We start from the raw sequence: 15,515 nt of genomic DNA, 5'->3' as shown, positions 1-15,515 counted from the left end.
GGTTATGGGGAGAAGGCAGGAGAATGGGGTCGAGAGGCTTAATGAACTAGCCATGATGGAATGGTGGAGCAGACTCAATGGGCCAAATGGCCTAATTCTGCTCCTATGTCTTGTGGTCTTATGGCTTTCTTATATCAATGCATACTCTGTTGTATCTCTGAAATGCAGGGATCCCAATCTCACTGCAGTAAAAAGCATGCTGTGGTTTCTCATGGATACAAGAGCAGTAACTATAGAGGGAATGTTTGAAATCTCCCAGAAATGGTTGAACTGCTATATTTCCTATGGAAGTAACAATATAAAAGAGGAATGGGGGGGGTGGGGAATGAATTTGTTTACTGGAAGGAAATCAATATTCATGCCATCGGTTTGGAGGCTACCCAGATAATGGTTGTGCTCCACCCTGAAGGTGGCCTCATCTTGGCACGAGGCCATGGACTGACATGTCAGGAAGGGAATGGGAATTGGAATTAAAATGTTTGGCCACTAGGAAGTTCTGCTTGAGGCAGATGGAGCAGAGGTACTCAATGAAGCGGTCCCCCAGTTTACAACAAATCTCATCCATGTAGAGGAGGCTGTATCAGGAGCACCAGACGTAATAGACTACCCCAAAAGATTTGCAGATTTTTAAAATAATTTATTACTTGTTCTGTTGCATGAGGAAGTCAGAAAACCTTCATGATACTCTAACTCAAGGGTACCCAACCTGGGGTCCACTAACACCTTGGTTAATGATAGGGGTCCATGACATAAAAAAGGTTGGGAATCCCTGCTAACCCATGCTCACAATGCAAGGAGAAACATAATGGTCACTGAAACCTCATTGTTAGAAACTTTCCAGTTTATTGGTGTATCTAAGTGAAATACAAAATAACATGTTAACACTTGACAACATTGTTTAGTTTTGGTGATAAGTATCTGTGGTAGCAGATGAAATGAAGTATTGTTCACTTTGAAAAACATGCTCCAAACACCATCACTGAAAATGTGAGAAGCATTTCATTATTTAGGAAATGAAGGTTAATGCAATTTCATTTCTATTCTACTAGCCTAGATTCTGCTTAAACAAGAAGACACGATCTTGACATAAAGAGGTTTGCTCCTGTTTTCATAAACACAAAGAACAACGATGAGATGGTCCAGGACCAGAAAGTTTTAATGAATCTAATCAGTAAAACCCCAACCATTGGGACTTTGGTACTGCTGGACTGGCAGATATTGTATCTATCGAATGTTATTGATGTCCCAGGAGATGTTACTCTGTAAAATGGTAAATTTTCCTGCGAAATGATAAGTTGAACGGGTATACATGAACCTGGACTTCAGTGAGTTTCAGGGGAGTGTGGGAAAAGGGGTCCTGATGAGTTTTAAGATGGGAACAATGAGTTTCAGGTACAAGAACTGGACCTAACTGAGTTTCAGGGACAGGAGTGGCAGACCTGGTGAGTTTCAAAGAGAAAGAGTCTTGCTGAGTCTTAAGGGGACAGAGTTCCAGTGAGTTTCAGGGTCAGGGCAACAACCCCCAGTGAGTTTCAAGAATGGGACAATGCCCCCCCACCGGTGAATTTCCGGAAAGAACAGAGACACCCTCCACCCACCAGTGAATTTCAAGAAAGGGATAGGGAACCCCAATCAGTTTCAGGATTTTCCAATGACTTTCAAGGAACTCCGGAGAGTTTCAGGGATGGGACAGGGAGCCCTGTGAGTTTCAGGCATGGGAACCAGGAGCTGTGACGAGTTCCCAGGACACTGGAGAGTTTCAGGGGAGTACATTACTGAATGTTGAATCTGTGGAATACATTGCAGTGCCAACTTAGCAAGCCCTCAATGTACACAGAAAATAACAAGGCAGAACACAACAAGCAACAAAACAACACCAGGGCAAGCCCCTTTCCTCTCTCCCACCCACCCACATGAACAGTCCTCCAGCTCCAGGATGGAACTATTAGGGGAAGAGGACCATATGGAGCAGAAGTCTTGGCATAGGCCTGAAGAGCTGATACTGTACTGTGGAATTCTGTGCAGTGCTCTGTGAACTCTGGAACCCAGCAAAATTAAGACAAGGTGATTAGCACACTGACCCTCATCAGTCAGATCACTGGGCATAGAGGTTGGGATATTATGTTGTAGATATTGACAAAGCCGCACTTGGTGTATTGTGCCCAGTTTTGGACACCTGGCAGAGGAAAGGTGTCATGAAACTGGAAAGAGTGCAGAGGGAACACACACAAAATGCTGGAGGAACTCAGCAGGTCAGACAGCATCTACGGGAAAAACTACAGTCGATTTTCTGGGTCAAGACCCCTTTCTGCTGGACAGTCCTCTAGGTTCAGGACTTCTGTAAAACTCTTGAGGGAAAGAAATGGCTTGTCTTCATTGCAGGATAGTCATGCACTAATCAGTGCTCTGTTGAGCCAAAGACAGGACGGTTAATTTCTACACTTGTTCTCTTTCTGGAAGCCACTCCTTTACTGAGACACCATCTCCTGCTTCACTCTACTAGGTAAATTCACAAGGTTAATTCCTGGGATGTCCGGACTGTCTTACGCAGAGAGGTTAGAGAGACTGGGCTTGTACACGCTGGAATTAAGGAGATTGAGAGGGGATCTGATTGCAACTTATAAGATTATTAAGGGATTGGACAAGATAGAGGCAGGAAATATGTTCCAGATGCTGGGAGAGTCCAGTACCAGAGGGCATGGTTTGAGAATAAGGGGTAGGTCATTTAGGACAGAGTTAAGGAAAAACTTCTTCTCCCAGAGAGTTGTGGGGGTCTGGAATGCACTGCCTCGGAAGGCAGTGGAGGCCAATTCTCTGGATGCTTTCAAGAAGGAGCTAGATAGGTATCATGGATAGGGGAATCAAGGGATATGGGGACAAGGCAGGAACCGGGTATTGATAGTAGATGATCAGCCATGATCTCAAAATCGTGCAGGCTCGAAGGGCCAAATGGTCTACTTCTGCATCTATTGTCTATTGTCTATTGTCTAAATTCTGCAAGTCTTCGATCAGGGATTTTTACTCTGAGCAGCACATGTTGGAAAATTCTGAATGTTGTGGGATGGAAATCAGAGGGAAGAAAATTGGGAATGATTTTTCCCTGCAAAATGCTCCAACCTCTGCTAGCTCCTCACAGAAATTTAGCTTTGATGACAGATGCTGGAAATCCAGAGCAGCATACACAATGGCGGAGGAACTCAGCAGATCAGGCAGCTTCTACGGAGGGGAATAAAGTAGACAGCTCGGGCCGAGACCCTTCCTCAGGAATGGAAAGGAGGGGAGAAGAAGCCAGAATAGAAAGGTGGGGGTTGGGAAGGAGTACAAGTTGTCAGGTGATGGGCGAGATCAAGTGATGGGGAAGGTGAGTGCGTGAGGGAGGGGGTTGAAGTAAGAAGTTGAGAGGTGATAGGTGGAAAAGGTCAAGGAGTGAAGAAGGAGGAATCTGATAGGAGAATTGACCATAGGAGAAAGGGCTGGAGAAGGGGCACCAGAGGGTGGTGATAAGTAGGTGTGGAGAAGAAATGGAATAAGAGGGGAGCCAGAATGGGGAACAGAAAAGGCATGCTGAGTTCCTGCAGCATATTATGTATGGATTTACTATTGAAGGGACGGCAATCCCACTCATATTTTTTTAAATGTTTTCGGACAATTAGCTGGAAGCCCCTGGCTTCACCACAATCTTCTCAAGGTGTTCCCTGAGCCACTTGGGCAGCTCCTTGGGCTTCTCATTGGCCGGGTCCACGAAGACAAGAGTGGAGACTCCCGTGGTGCAGGCAGAGGTCTCATACGCCCCCAGCAGGGCACTGCTGGAATGGCAGCCATCGGAAAGCAGGTCGTAATCCAAGGGAAGAGGCGCTTGCCCCTGCCGGGGCTTGAAGAGGGCCAGCCGGCAGCAGACGCTGGAACGGCCGATCCTCTCTACCCCTAAGGCTGCCAGTGGGTTCTGAGGAAACGTCACAGCTGCATGGTACGTGCATTGGCAGCTGGCGATAAAGCCCACCATCGATGAGGTCTGGCGGTTGGCATTTAATCCACAATACCTAAAGCACAAAGGTGGAAATTACATTAACACAAATGCAAAATTTACCTGTGACAACATAAGGGATTCTGCAGATGCTGGAATCCTTGAGCAACACACAAAAAAATAGTGGAAGAGCTTAACAGGCTTGCAGAATATAGGGAGGGGAATAAACAGTCGATGTTTTGGGCCAAGACACTTCATTAGCACTGGAAAGAAAGGTGGCAGAAACCAGAACAGGAAGGAGGAGGGGTGGAATTCAAGCAGGCAGGTAATAGGTGAGATCAGGTGTCACGTGGAACTCAGTGAGTAATCGAGTCATAACATGGAAACAGGCCCTCTGTTCCAACAGCATCCTTCCTCACTGCTCATTGTAGTTGCCCATGTTCAGTCCATAAACCTCCATGTTCCTCCCTATCATGTATCAATCCGTATGCCCCTTAAGTGTTGCGATTGTACCTGCCTTGACCATTTTCTCTGGCAGCTTGTTCCAGGTACTCACTACCCTCTGTGTAAAGAAGTTGCATCTGTAGTATCTTTTAAATCTATCTCCTCTTATCTTGTATCTGTGCCCTCTCATTTTGGACTCATCAATCCTGGTGAATGACTATGAACATCTCTCATATTGATACCTCTCATGATTTTATAAACTTCTGCAAGGTCACCTCTCACTCTCCTACACTCCAAGGAATAAAGATTCAATCACGGTGGCTCATTTGCTCTCATCTTGAGAGTCAACTCCCATTTGTCTACTGTAAGACCATAAGACCATAAGATATGGGAGAAGAATTAGGCTGTTTGGCCGATCGAGTCAGCTCAGCCATTTCATCATGGCTGATCCACTTTTCCTCTCAGCACCAGTCTCCTGCCTTCTCCCCATGTCCTGACCAATCAAAAATCTATCAACCTCTGCCTTAAATATACATGAAGACTTGGTCTCCAAAGAATTCCACAGATTCACCACTCTCTGGCTAAAGAAATTCTTCCTCATCTCTGTTCTAAAAGGATGCGTCTCTATTTTGAGGCAGTGTCCGCTGGTCTTAGACTCTCCCACCATAGGAAACATCCTCTCCACATCCACCCTATCAAGGCCTTCCACCATTCGATAGGCTTCAATAAGGTTACCCTTTATTCTTCTGAATTCCAGTGAATCCAGGCCCAGAGCCATCAAATGCTTTTCATGTGGCAAGCCATTCAATCATGGAATAATCTTCATGAACCTCCTTTGAACCCTCATTTTCACAGAAAAGCAGCATCCATCAACAGGGACCCCCACTACCCAGGACACTACCCAGCCCTCTTCTCGCTACTACCATCAGGAAGATGCTTTCAGCACATCCTGTCTAAGATAAGGGGCCCAAACCTGCTCACAATACTCCAAGTGAGGCCTCACTTGTGCTTAATAAAATCTCAACATTACATCTTTGCTTTTATATTCTAATCCTCTTGAAATGAAAGCTAACCATGAGCAGTTGTTCCTTCATCTGTTTGGGCCACTGAGATTTCATCTTAAATCCTCCCAAAGAGAAATTTTATTGGAACATACAAGATTCCCGCAACTTAGATTGTTTATTCATTTCTATAGATGCTGCCGGACCTGCTGAGTTCCTCCAGCATTTTGTGTGTGTTGCTCTGGATTTCCAGCATCTGCAGACGGTCTCATTTTTATATGAGATTCTTAGTGGGCCTAAGATGTCAAGGGGCAGCTCAGTAGCATAGTGGTTAGTGCAACCCCTTTACAGTACCAGCAATCACTAACTGGGGTTCAATTGTGCCTTCTTCCTGTGCTCCAGTTCCAAAGCTCAAAACAAATTTAATATCAAAATACATATACATCACCATATACAACCATGAAATTAATTTTCCTGTGAGCATACTCAACAAATCCATAATAGAATAATAACCATAACAGAATCAATGAAAGACCGCCCAACGTGGGCAATCAACCAGACTGCAAAAGACAACAAACTGTGAAAAAAAACAACAACAACAATAATAATAATAATAATAATAATAAATAAGCAATAAATATCAACAACATGTGATGAAGACTCCTTGAAAGTGAATCCATAGGTTGTGGGAATGTTTCAGAAATGGGCCAAGTGAAGCTGAGTAAAGTTGTTCTCATTGGTTCAAGACTCTGATGGTTGAGGGATAGTAACTGTTCCTGAACCTGGTGATGTGAGTCCTGAGGCTCTTGTACTTTCTTCCTGATGGTAGTAGTGAGAGGAGAGCCTGTCCTGGGTAGTGGGGGTCCCTGAAGATGGATGCTGCTTTTCTGTGAAGATGTCTCGTGTAGATGCACTCAATGGTGGGTGGGGGGGGGGGGGTGGCTTCACTCGTGATGGACTGGGCCGTATCCACTACTTTCCTCCCACATTCCAAAGCTGTACAGGGTAGGGTTAGGATAGGTAAATTGTGGGCATACTACATTGGAGATGGAAATATGGCATCAATGACCAACACAGATCCTCAGACTGCATGGTCATTGATGCAAACATTGCATTTTACTGCATGTTTTAATGCATGTGTGACAAATAACACAAATCCTTAATCTTTTATCTTTATATTTTAACCATTGGAAGAATTTCAAACAAAGACAGATCGTTACAAGATTAGGGAATAGAAGATTCTTCGGGGGTAGATGTCAGGAAGTTTCTGCTAATGGGAGGATCACAAGCTACATGATTGTGGTGGTTATTGAAAACTGATGTGCAAAGGAACTTCTTGCAGTGGGTGTTGAATCATTCGATAAGATGACAGCACACTCAGACACGGCGGCTCCTACGGGACCAACCCAAGGGGTTATTGTCTTTTTTAGACGTATTTGTTATGATCACAAGGCCCTGCTGGAATGCTGCCGTCCAACTCAGTGTCGTATTGGCAAATGGCGGGGGGAGGGGGTGGTGTAGATGGTGTGGGAGCTGCATGGCCATGGTCACAGCACGGACTAGGCGGGGGGAGGGGGTGTGGGAGCAGCACGGACTAGGCGGGGGGAGGGGGTGTGGTCGCAGCACGGACTAGGCGGGGGGAGGGGGTGTGGTCGCAGCACGGACTAGGCGGGGGAGGGGGTGTGAGAGCTGCACGGACTAGGCGGGGGAGGGGGTGTGGTCGCAGCACAGACTAGGCGGGGGGAGGGTGTGTGGTCGCAGCACGGACTAGGCGGGGGGAGGGGGTGTGGGAACTGCACGGCCATGGTCGCAGCACGGACTAGCCTTCAAACCACGGTGTCGCCAGTTTGCAGCCGCCCAGGAGAGAGGCATCGGAGTTGATGCGCTCCACCAGAGGTGAGCGGCGTGGCATCCACGTTGGAGTTGGTGCTGTCCTCCACTGTTGTTCGTCAGAAGACGGGATGTATTGTACTCGACTGCAGACTGCTGCAACAGTCATGGACTCAGGGAGTCATGGAATCATACAGCATGGAAACAGACCATTCGGCCATTCTCATCAGTGCTGGCTAGCATGCCTGTTTGAGCTAGTCAAGGTTTGATAATCCTCAGCCTCCTACGCTTCAGGGAGAACAGTCCCAGCCTGTTCAGCCTCTCCTAACTCAAACCATTCAGTCACGGTGACATCAACGAGACGTAGAGCTCTACAGCACAGTGAGGGTCGAGGGCTGGCAGCACAGTGAGGGTCGAGGGCTGGCAGCACAGTGAGGGTCGAGGGCTGGCAGAACAGTGAGGGTCGAGGGCTGGCAGCACAGTGAGGGTCGAGGGCTGGCAGAACAGTGAGGGTCGAGGGCTGGCAGCACAGTGAGGGTCGAGGGCTGGTAGCACAGTGAGGGTCGAGGGCTGGCAGAACAGTGAGGGACGAGGGCTGGTAGCACAGTGAGGGATGAGGGCTGGCAGCACAGCTTTCAACGACTACAGGTTTACCGAGAGTGGATGTGATGTGTAAACAAAGTTGGCCTCTCGCTCTGTTATTTTGAGTAAAACCCTTTTTACTCCTGTGGCTTGGAATAAATGGAAGTGATTTCCTGCCCAGACCGAGACTCCCTGACAGTAAGTGAAGGCTGGGCCAGGATTCAGCAAAGTCCTGGCCTTTCGCAGTGATGCACACTCAGATTATGGAGAGCAATTCCAACTGCTGGGAAAAGAGGCAGCTTTACTGGGTGGATTTATTATGGAATGAAATCACCAGTTCCTTCCTGGTTTTGACATCACCCATGTCTTTGTCCTTATCAGATAACATACCCTCTATTTCACTCAAAGTTCAAAGTATATTTATTATCAAAGTATGTATGTGTCATCATATACAACCTTGTGATTAATTTTCAGGATAGTATTTGATAATGAAGTACTCACCTCAACTCTGAACTGATTCCACAACCTATGGACTAATTCTCAAGGAATCTATAATTCATGTTCTCAGTATTATTTATTTATCTTTCTATCTATTTATTTTATCTGCAAAATTAGTCTTCTTTTGCACATTTGCTGTTTGTCAGTCCTTGTGTGTAGTTTTTCACTGATTTTTTTGTTTTTCACTACTTTCCTGTGAATGCCTGCAAATAAATGAATCTCAGGCTTATGTATGGCGACATGTACGAACTTTGATAATAAATTGACTTTGAATTTTGAATTATGTATATTCACAGGCAGTAGGTTACTCAGTACAATGATCACTATCCTCGATCCACCAGAGGTAACACAATATGGCATACAATCACTGGCCACTAAGTGCATGTTTGTGGCCTTTAGCTGCTGTAGCCCATCCACTTCAAAGTTCAATGTTTTGTGAGTTCAGAGATACTCTTCTGCACACCACTGTTGTAATACGGAGTTGAGTTACTGTCGCCTTCCTGTCAGCTTGAACCAGTCTGGCCATTCTCCTCTGACCTCTCTCATTCACAAGGCATTTACACTCACAGAACTGCCGCTTTCTGAATTTTTTTTGTTTGTTTTTCACACAATTCTCTGTAAACTCTAGGGACCGTCGTGTGTGAAAATCCCAAGAGATCAGTCATTTCAGAGGTACTGAAACCACCCTGTATGGCACTAATAGTCATTCCACGGTCAAAGTCACTTAGGTCACATTTCTTCCCCATTCTGATATTTGGTCTGAACAACAACTGGCTGATTAGATGTTTGCATTAATGAGCAGGTGTGCAGGTGACCCTAATGAAATGGCTACTGAGTGTAGAGTTCCACTGGTAAATTCCCTCCCCAAGAATGTACTGAGAGCCCTTTCAGCAATAGGAAATGTATCCAAAGGGAGCACACATAATTTAGTCTGTAGCTTCAACTGAAGATCCCTTTCTAAATGTCTCTGTTAGTTATACCTGGGGAGATGTTAATTCTTGCATCATTTTGGTTGTCTGTCTCAGTACCTCTCTCTCTAGATGGATGCTTGGTAACACCCTTTGGGATGTTACATAAGACATCAGACATAGGAGCAGAATTAGGGTCTTTGGCCCATCAAGTCTGCTCTACTATTCCATCAAGGCTGATTTATCATCCCTCTCAACCCCACTCCTGCCTTCTCCCCATAACCTTTGGCACTCCCATTAATCAAGAACCGATCAACCTCCAAATTCCCTATAGTTCCCGAGGAGACATTGGATTGTGTAGAGGGAGAGAGAATTTAAGAGAAGCAGGAAGGCAGTCAGCATATTTTGTGCATAATTAAGCACTTCGCAAGGGGCAGTAAATAGGTTTAAGCAGTCCAGTCATTGTAGGAGCGAACAAACCAAGCTATTGGACAAGACAAATCTGCTCTACAAAATCCAAAGCAGGGACTTCAGCAAATGTTACATTGGCCAAGTCGGAAAAAAATATCCACAAGGATCCATGAACATCAGCTGGCTGTTAAGCAGCACGACCAACTCTCCCCAGTCTCTACCCATGAAGATCGAGAGGGACACAGAGTCATGGTGCAAGCAAACACCTGGCATGCAAGAGAATTCCTAGGAACATGGTTTTCTGCGAACAATTCTGTAAACGGACATGTAGACCTCAATCCCATTTATAAGCCAATGTGGGCAAAATTCCAAACAATGCAGAGTTTGCCATGCAACCAATCAGCAAAGAGACCCTCTCCCTACATCACAATTGCTTTTCCGTAATGACAACACAATCAACTGATTGATAAATATATGTGAGCCAAGTATTCTGAGGACACACCACAAGTGAACAGTGCACTGATGATCCCTCTTCGTATGGGGACAAAACATTTGCAAATGGATTGCCAAGAAGGGAGAACAACTCAACCCAACTATCAGCCACCCGGGCTACATATTTTCCAAGCTATTTCCATAGCTAATATTGCTCTGCTGTTTAAGAAAAGTTCTAACAATAAGACTGGTGAGCCTGACATCATCAGTGGGAAAGTTATTGAAAGGTATTCTAAGGGATCGGATATAGAGGTATTAGATAGATAAGGACTGATTAGGGATTGTCAATATGACTTTGTACAATCATAGTACAGTCATTTTTAACCAAACAGAGTTTTTTGAGTAAGTTCCTAGGAAAGTTGATGAAGGCAAGGCTGTGGATGTTGTCTACATGGACTTCAGCAAAGCCTTTGACAAGGTCCCACGTGAGAGGTTGGTCAAGATGGTTCAGTCGCTTGTTGGTTGTCATCTATGACAACAATTTAGATGATAATGTAGCACTCAAGATGAGGTAGTAAATCGTAATAGACATTGGTTTCACAGGAGAAGCCAGAGAGTGATAATAGATGGTTGCTTCTCTGACTTGAGGTGTCCTGCAGGGATCAGTCCTAGATCTGTTGTTGTTTGTCATCTGTATCAACAGTTTGGATGGTAATGTGATAAACTGGATCAAGATTGGGATGTAGTGGACAGCAAGGAAGACCTTCAAAGCTTGCAACAGGATCTGGACCAGCTGGAAAAATGGCTGTTCGAATTTAATGCAGGAAGTATGAAGAGTTCCACTTTGGGAGGACCAATCAGAGTAAGCTTTATAAAGTGATTGTTCGGGCATTGAGGAGTGTGGTAGAACCGAGGGATCTGGGAATACAGATTCATTGAATGTGGCATCACAGGTAAATAGGGTCATAAAGAAAGCTTTTGGTGCACTGGCCTTCAAAAATCAATATAGTGAGTACAGGAGTTGGGATGTTATGTTGAAATAGTGTAAGACTTTGGTGAGGCCTAACCTGGAGTATTGTGAGCAGTTTTGGTCACCTACGTACAGGAAAAATGTAAATAAGATTGATAGAGTGCAGAGAAAATTTACAAGGATGTTGCTGGGACCTGAGGACCTGAATTATAGGGAAATTGCCTTGGAATATAGAAAAATGAGGAGACATTTGATAGAGGTATAAACAGTTATGAGGGGTATTGTTAGGGTAAATGCAAGCAGGCTTTTTCCAATGAGTTTGAGCGAGGCTACAACTAGAGGCTGAGGGTTAAGGGTGAAAGGTGAAATATTTAAGGGGAACCTCTTTATTCAGAGAGCGGTGAGAGTGTGGAACCAGATGCCAGCAGAAGCAGTGGGTGCAGGTTCAATTTCAACATTTTAAGAGAAATTTGAATAGGTACGTGGATGGAAGGGTTATGGAGAACTATGGTTCAGGCGCAGGTCAATGGGACTGGGCAGATTAAGGTTTGGCATGGGCTAGATGGGCCAAAGGGTATGGTTCCTGTGTTCTATGACTCTATGTCTTTGCTTTAAATATATCCAATGACTTTGCCTCCACATCCATCTGTGGCAACAAATTCCACAAATTCACCATGCTATAGCTAAAGAAATTCCTCCTCATTTCTGTTGTAAAGATTTGTTCATCTACTCTGAGTCTAGCAAAGTAGTAGTTCTGGACACTCCCGCTACTGGAAACATCCTCTCCATGTCCTCTCTATCTAGGCCTTTCAAAATTCAATAGATTTCAATGAGATCCTCCCTCATTCTTCTAAACTCCAGTGAGGACAGTCCACACTCATATCTGTGCACAGCCCCGTCCCTGGCAGTACACTCCAGGATCCTATCACTCTGTGTGAAAAACCTGCCCTGCAAACAGGCAGCACATTGATTAGCCTAATGCTAATACAGTACCAATGACCTGGGTTCAGTTCTGTCACTGTTTACAAGGAGTTTGTAGATTCTATCAGTGACTGCATGGGTTTCCTCCAGGTGCTCTGGTTTCTTCCCACATTCCAAAGATGTACAGGTTAGTAGATCAATTGCTCACACAGGTGTTATTGGGTGGCATGGGCTCATTACCATGGTGTCTCTCTAAATAAAATAAATATCTCCTTTAAACTTTCCCCTTCTTATCTTAAAGCTATGCCCTCTAGTATTGGACCTTTCCATGCTGGGATAAAGATTCTGTCTATCCTATCAATGGCTCCCATGATTTTATAAAACCTTTATACTACACACTCAGCTTTTTCCTAAAGTTCCCTTCTGGAAAGCACCATAGGGCTATTAAAGCAAAAACTTCATGCTGTCTTAAAAGTTTCTCCACCAAGCAGTTAATCTGAACTGCTATTCTAGTTAGACATCCCACCCCCTCTATTACCTCGGTTACTACACTGCACCATAAGAGCTTTAAACTACTTTTTATAATGCTATTTACAATGTAAACAGGCCCCCTGCCTTCCCAGTCCTGATAAAGACCTGGGCCCAAAACACCCTCTGTTTATTCCCCTCCATCGATGCTGCCTGACCTGCTGAGATTCTCCTGCACTTTTCATGCATCACTCAGGATTTCCAGCATCTGCAGAATCTCTTGTCTTCCATGTTTCTCTTATCGCACAGCAACAACTCTTCTGAAAGTCACCTGAAGCAGATGCTGGAAATCAGCTGATGAACTCCTCCAGCATTGTGTGTGTGTGTGTGTGTGTGTGTGTGTGTGTGTGTGTGTGTGTGTGTGTGTGTGTGTGTGTGTGTGTGTGTGTGTGTGTGTGTGTGTGTGACACTTCAAAAAGTACTCTGTTGAGCAAGGAGAAAGGAGAGGTGCGACATCAATGCAATTTCCTTCTGTGGAGAAAGCCTCAGTTACATCAAGGCTTATCAGAGGGCTGGGCTTGGAAAGGGTTAACTGTTAGCAGCCGGCTCAGAGTCTCATTTACGGATCAGTCTGGAAGCCTCATCAGAAGAGCAGCTTAATGACATAAACCAAACCTGTAATACATTAACCTATTATTTGAGCCTGTTTCCTCTAGCCCATTAAAAGTGACCAGGTTATTGTAAGGACAAGCTACGAATGAGTTCTTCCAACTGAAATACTATTCTGTGCTCGGTGTAATTACTTTAATGTTATTTTTTAATATCATATCAGCAAATTGCATTAAGTCCCTATAGTGACACCCATGTCTCTGGGAAAAAGAATTATCCTATTGCGTTTTTGTCTCCTGGGAAAAATCAAGTCCCACAATTGGCTGGGACACTCTGGCAATTAGTTCCCTCGCCGCAGAACAGCATCACCCACATGATGCTCAGACAAGATGGGGGATTGAGACGCCACTGTACCTTGGGCTTCCAACACAACCTTGTTTACACCGCACTTCAAATGTACGCTGTCTCCTTCCAGTGATTCTAATGAGCCTCCCAAAACGCTCACTGTGCCAATGATGTGGTCACAGTTAAGGTCCCATTGGCCCTTTGTACGCTCCCCTGTCACGCTAATTCAGAACGTCAAAGTTGACAGCACAAAAGGAGGCCCATCTTGCCTCCTCTGCATTGGAGAGTCCTGACATAGATTGATTGCTTTAATTTCTCACCCTTCTTTTCCTCTCTTTTCCCATTCCCCATTTCGGCTCCCCTCCTACCCCTTCTCTCTTCACCTGCCCAAAACCTCCCTCCAATGCCCTTCCTCCCATGGTCCACTCTCCTCTTCTATCAGATTTCTTCTTCTTCTTCAGCCCTTTACCTTTTCCACCTATCACCTCCCAGCATCTCACTTCATCTCCCACTTCCCCACCCACCCACCTTCCTCCTCACCTGGCTTCACACATCACCTTCTAGCTTATTATCCTTCCCTTGCCCCCATTTTCTTATTCTGGCATTTTCTCCCTTCCTTTCCAATCCTGATGAAGGCTCTCGCTTCCATAGATCCTGCCTGTCTCGCTGAGTTCTTCCAACAACTTGTGTGTGTTCCCCATTAGGCTTTACAATTCAACTGCCAGGACTTAAGAACTTTTTTTAAAGCTATTATTAATGCTTTTTGAGTTAGTGATTTAGATGCATATCATATTATTACTGAGTTAAGTATTGTATGTAATGAGTTTTTGCTACAACAAGTGTATGGGACATTGGAAAAAATGTTGAATTTCCCCATGGAGATGAATAAAGTATCTATCTATCTATCTATCTATCTATCTTGCCAGTCCTGCCCTGTGCCTGACCATCCAAAGTTTGCTACAGTTTGGGGTGGCTCCCGACCCCAAATTGGCAGCAGGAGAATTACCACTGACTCCAAATCAGAGAAGTATCTCTGATGAGGTGTCATCTTCGTGCCCAGAATGGAGAGTCCTCCTGTTGTTGACCATAAACACAAAAAATTCTGCAGATACTGGAAATCCAGAGCAACACACACAAAATGTTAGAGGAACTCAGCAGGTTAGGCAGCATCTATAAAAATGGATAAACAGTCAACATTTCAGGCCAAGACCCTTCTTCAGGACTTGGCAGGAATGGGGAAGATGCCAGAATAAAAAGGTGGGGGGAGAGGAAGGAAGATAGCTAGAAGGTGAAGCCAGATGAGTAGGAAAGGTAAAGGGCTGGAGAGGAAGGACTCTGACAGGAAGGAAAGGAGAGTGGACTATTGGAGAAAGGGAAAGAAGAGGGGACCCAGAGGGAAGAGATAGACAGGTGAGAAAAGGAAAGAAGCCAGGAATAGAAGAAGAGGGGAGAGGGATGGAATTCTTTTTAACTGGAAGGAGAAATCGATATTCATGGCATTAGGTTGGAGGCTACCCAGACGGAATATTAGATATAATATTGGATGCAAAGTTGCTGAAATTGACAATCTCAGCATGGGCCAACACCAATACAGTTGTCAGGAGGAATTGGGGAGTACTACCGGGAAAGGCTTGCAACAGAGGTTCTACATAGTCAGCAAAAAGGGAAGCATAACTGGGGTCTAGATGGGTGCCCACGGCTACCCCTCAGGTCTGGAGAAAGTGGAAGGAGTTGAAGGAAAAATTGTTTTTTTTGATACTTATTCAATTTAAATTTCGTTATTGTCCCTTCAATGTCTCCGAAGGAAAAATTGTTGAGGGTGAGGACCAGTTCTGCAAGAGAAAGGAGGGTGGTGGAGGGCAACTGATTGGTTCTTTTATTGAGAAAGAAGCGGAGAGCTTTAACAACTTCACAACGAGGGAATGGAAGTGTGTAGAGACTGGATATCCATGGTGAAAATGAAGTGGTCAGGGCCAGGGCATTGAAGGTTAGTGAGGAGAACAGAACATGAGAAGTGTCACAGATGTAGATGGGAAGGGACTGAACCGAGGGGATCGAATGGAGGTATGAGGACACATGTTCAGAGCAGGGAGAGACAATGGGCCTACCTGGACAGTCAGGTTTGTGGATCT

The 15,515-nt window shown here is 45.0% G+C and overlaps 1 protein-coding gene across 1 annotated transcript in view; it reads right to left on the bottom strand.

The window, feature by feature from the left end:
• Positions 1-844: 844 nt before the first annotated feature.
• Positions 845-15,515, bottom strand: part of LOC140729723 (uncharacterized) — a 135,950-nt gene continuing 121,279 nt past the window's right edge. Inside the window, exon 3 of the mRNA XM_073049837.1 lies at positions 845-4,040. Within this exon, the coding sequence (XP_072905938.1) occupies positions 3,650-4,040 (391 nt within the window). The 3' untranslated portion in view covers positions 845-3,649. The remainder of the gene's footprint in view (positions 4,041-15,515) is intronic.

Source organism: Hemitrygon akajei, chromosome 6, assembly GCF_048418815.1.
Source record: "Hemitrygon akajei chromosome 6, sHemAka1.3, whole genome shotgun sequence".
NCBI lineage: Eukaryota > Metazoa > Chordata > Chondrichthyes > Myliobatiformes > Dasyatidae > Hemitrygon > Hemitrygon akajei.
This window is presented reverse-complemented; position numbering and strand designations above follow the sequence as displayed.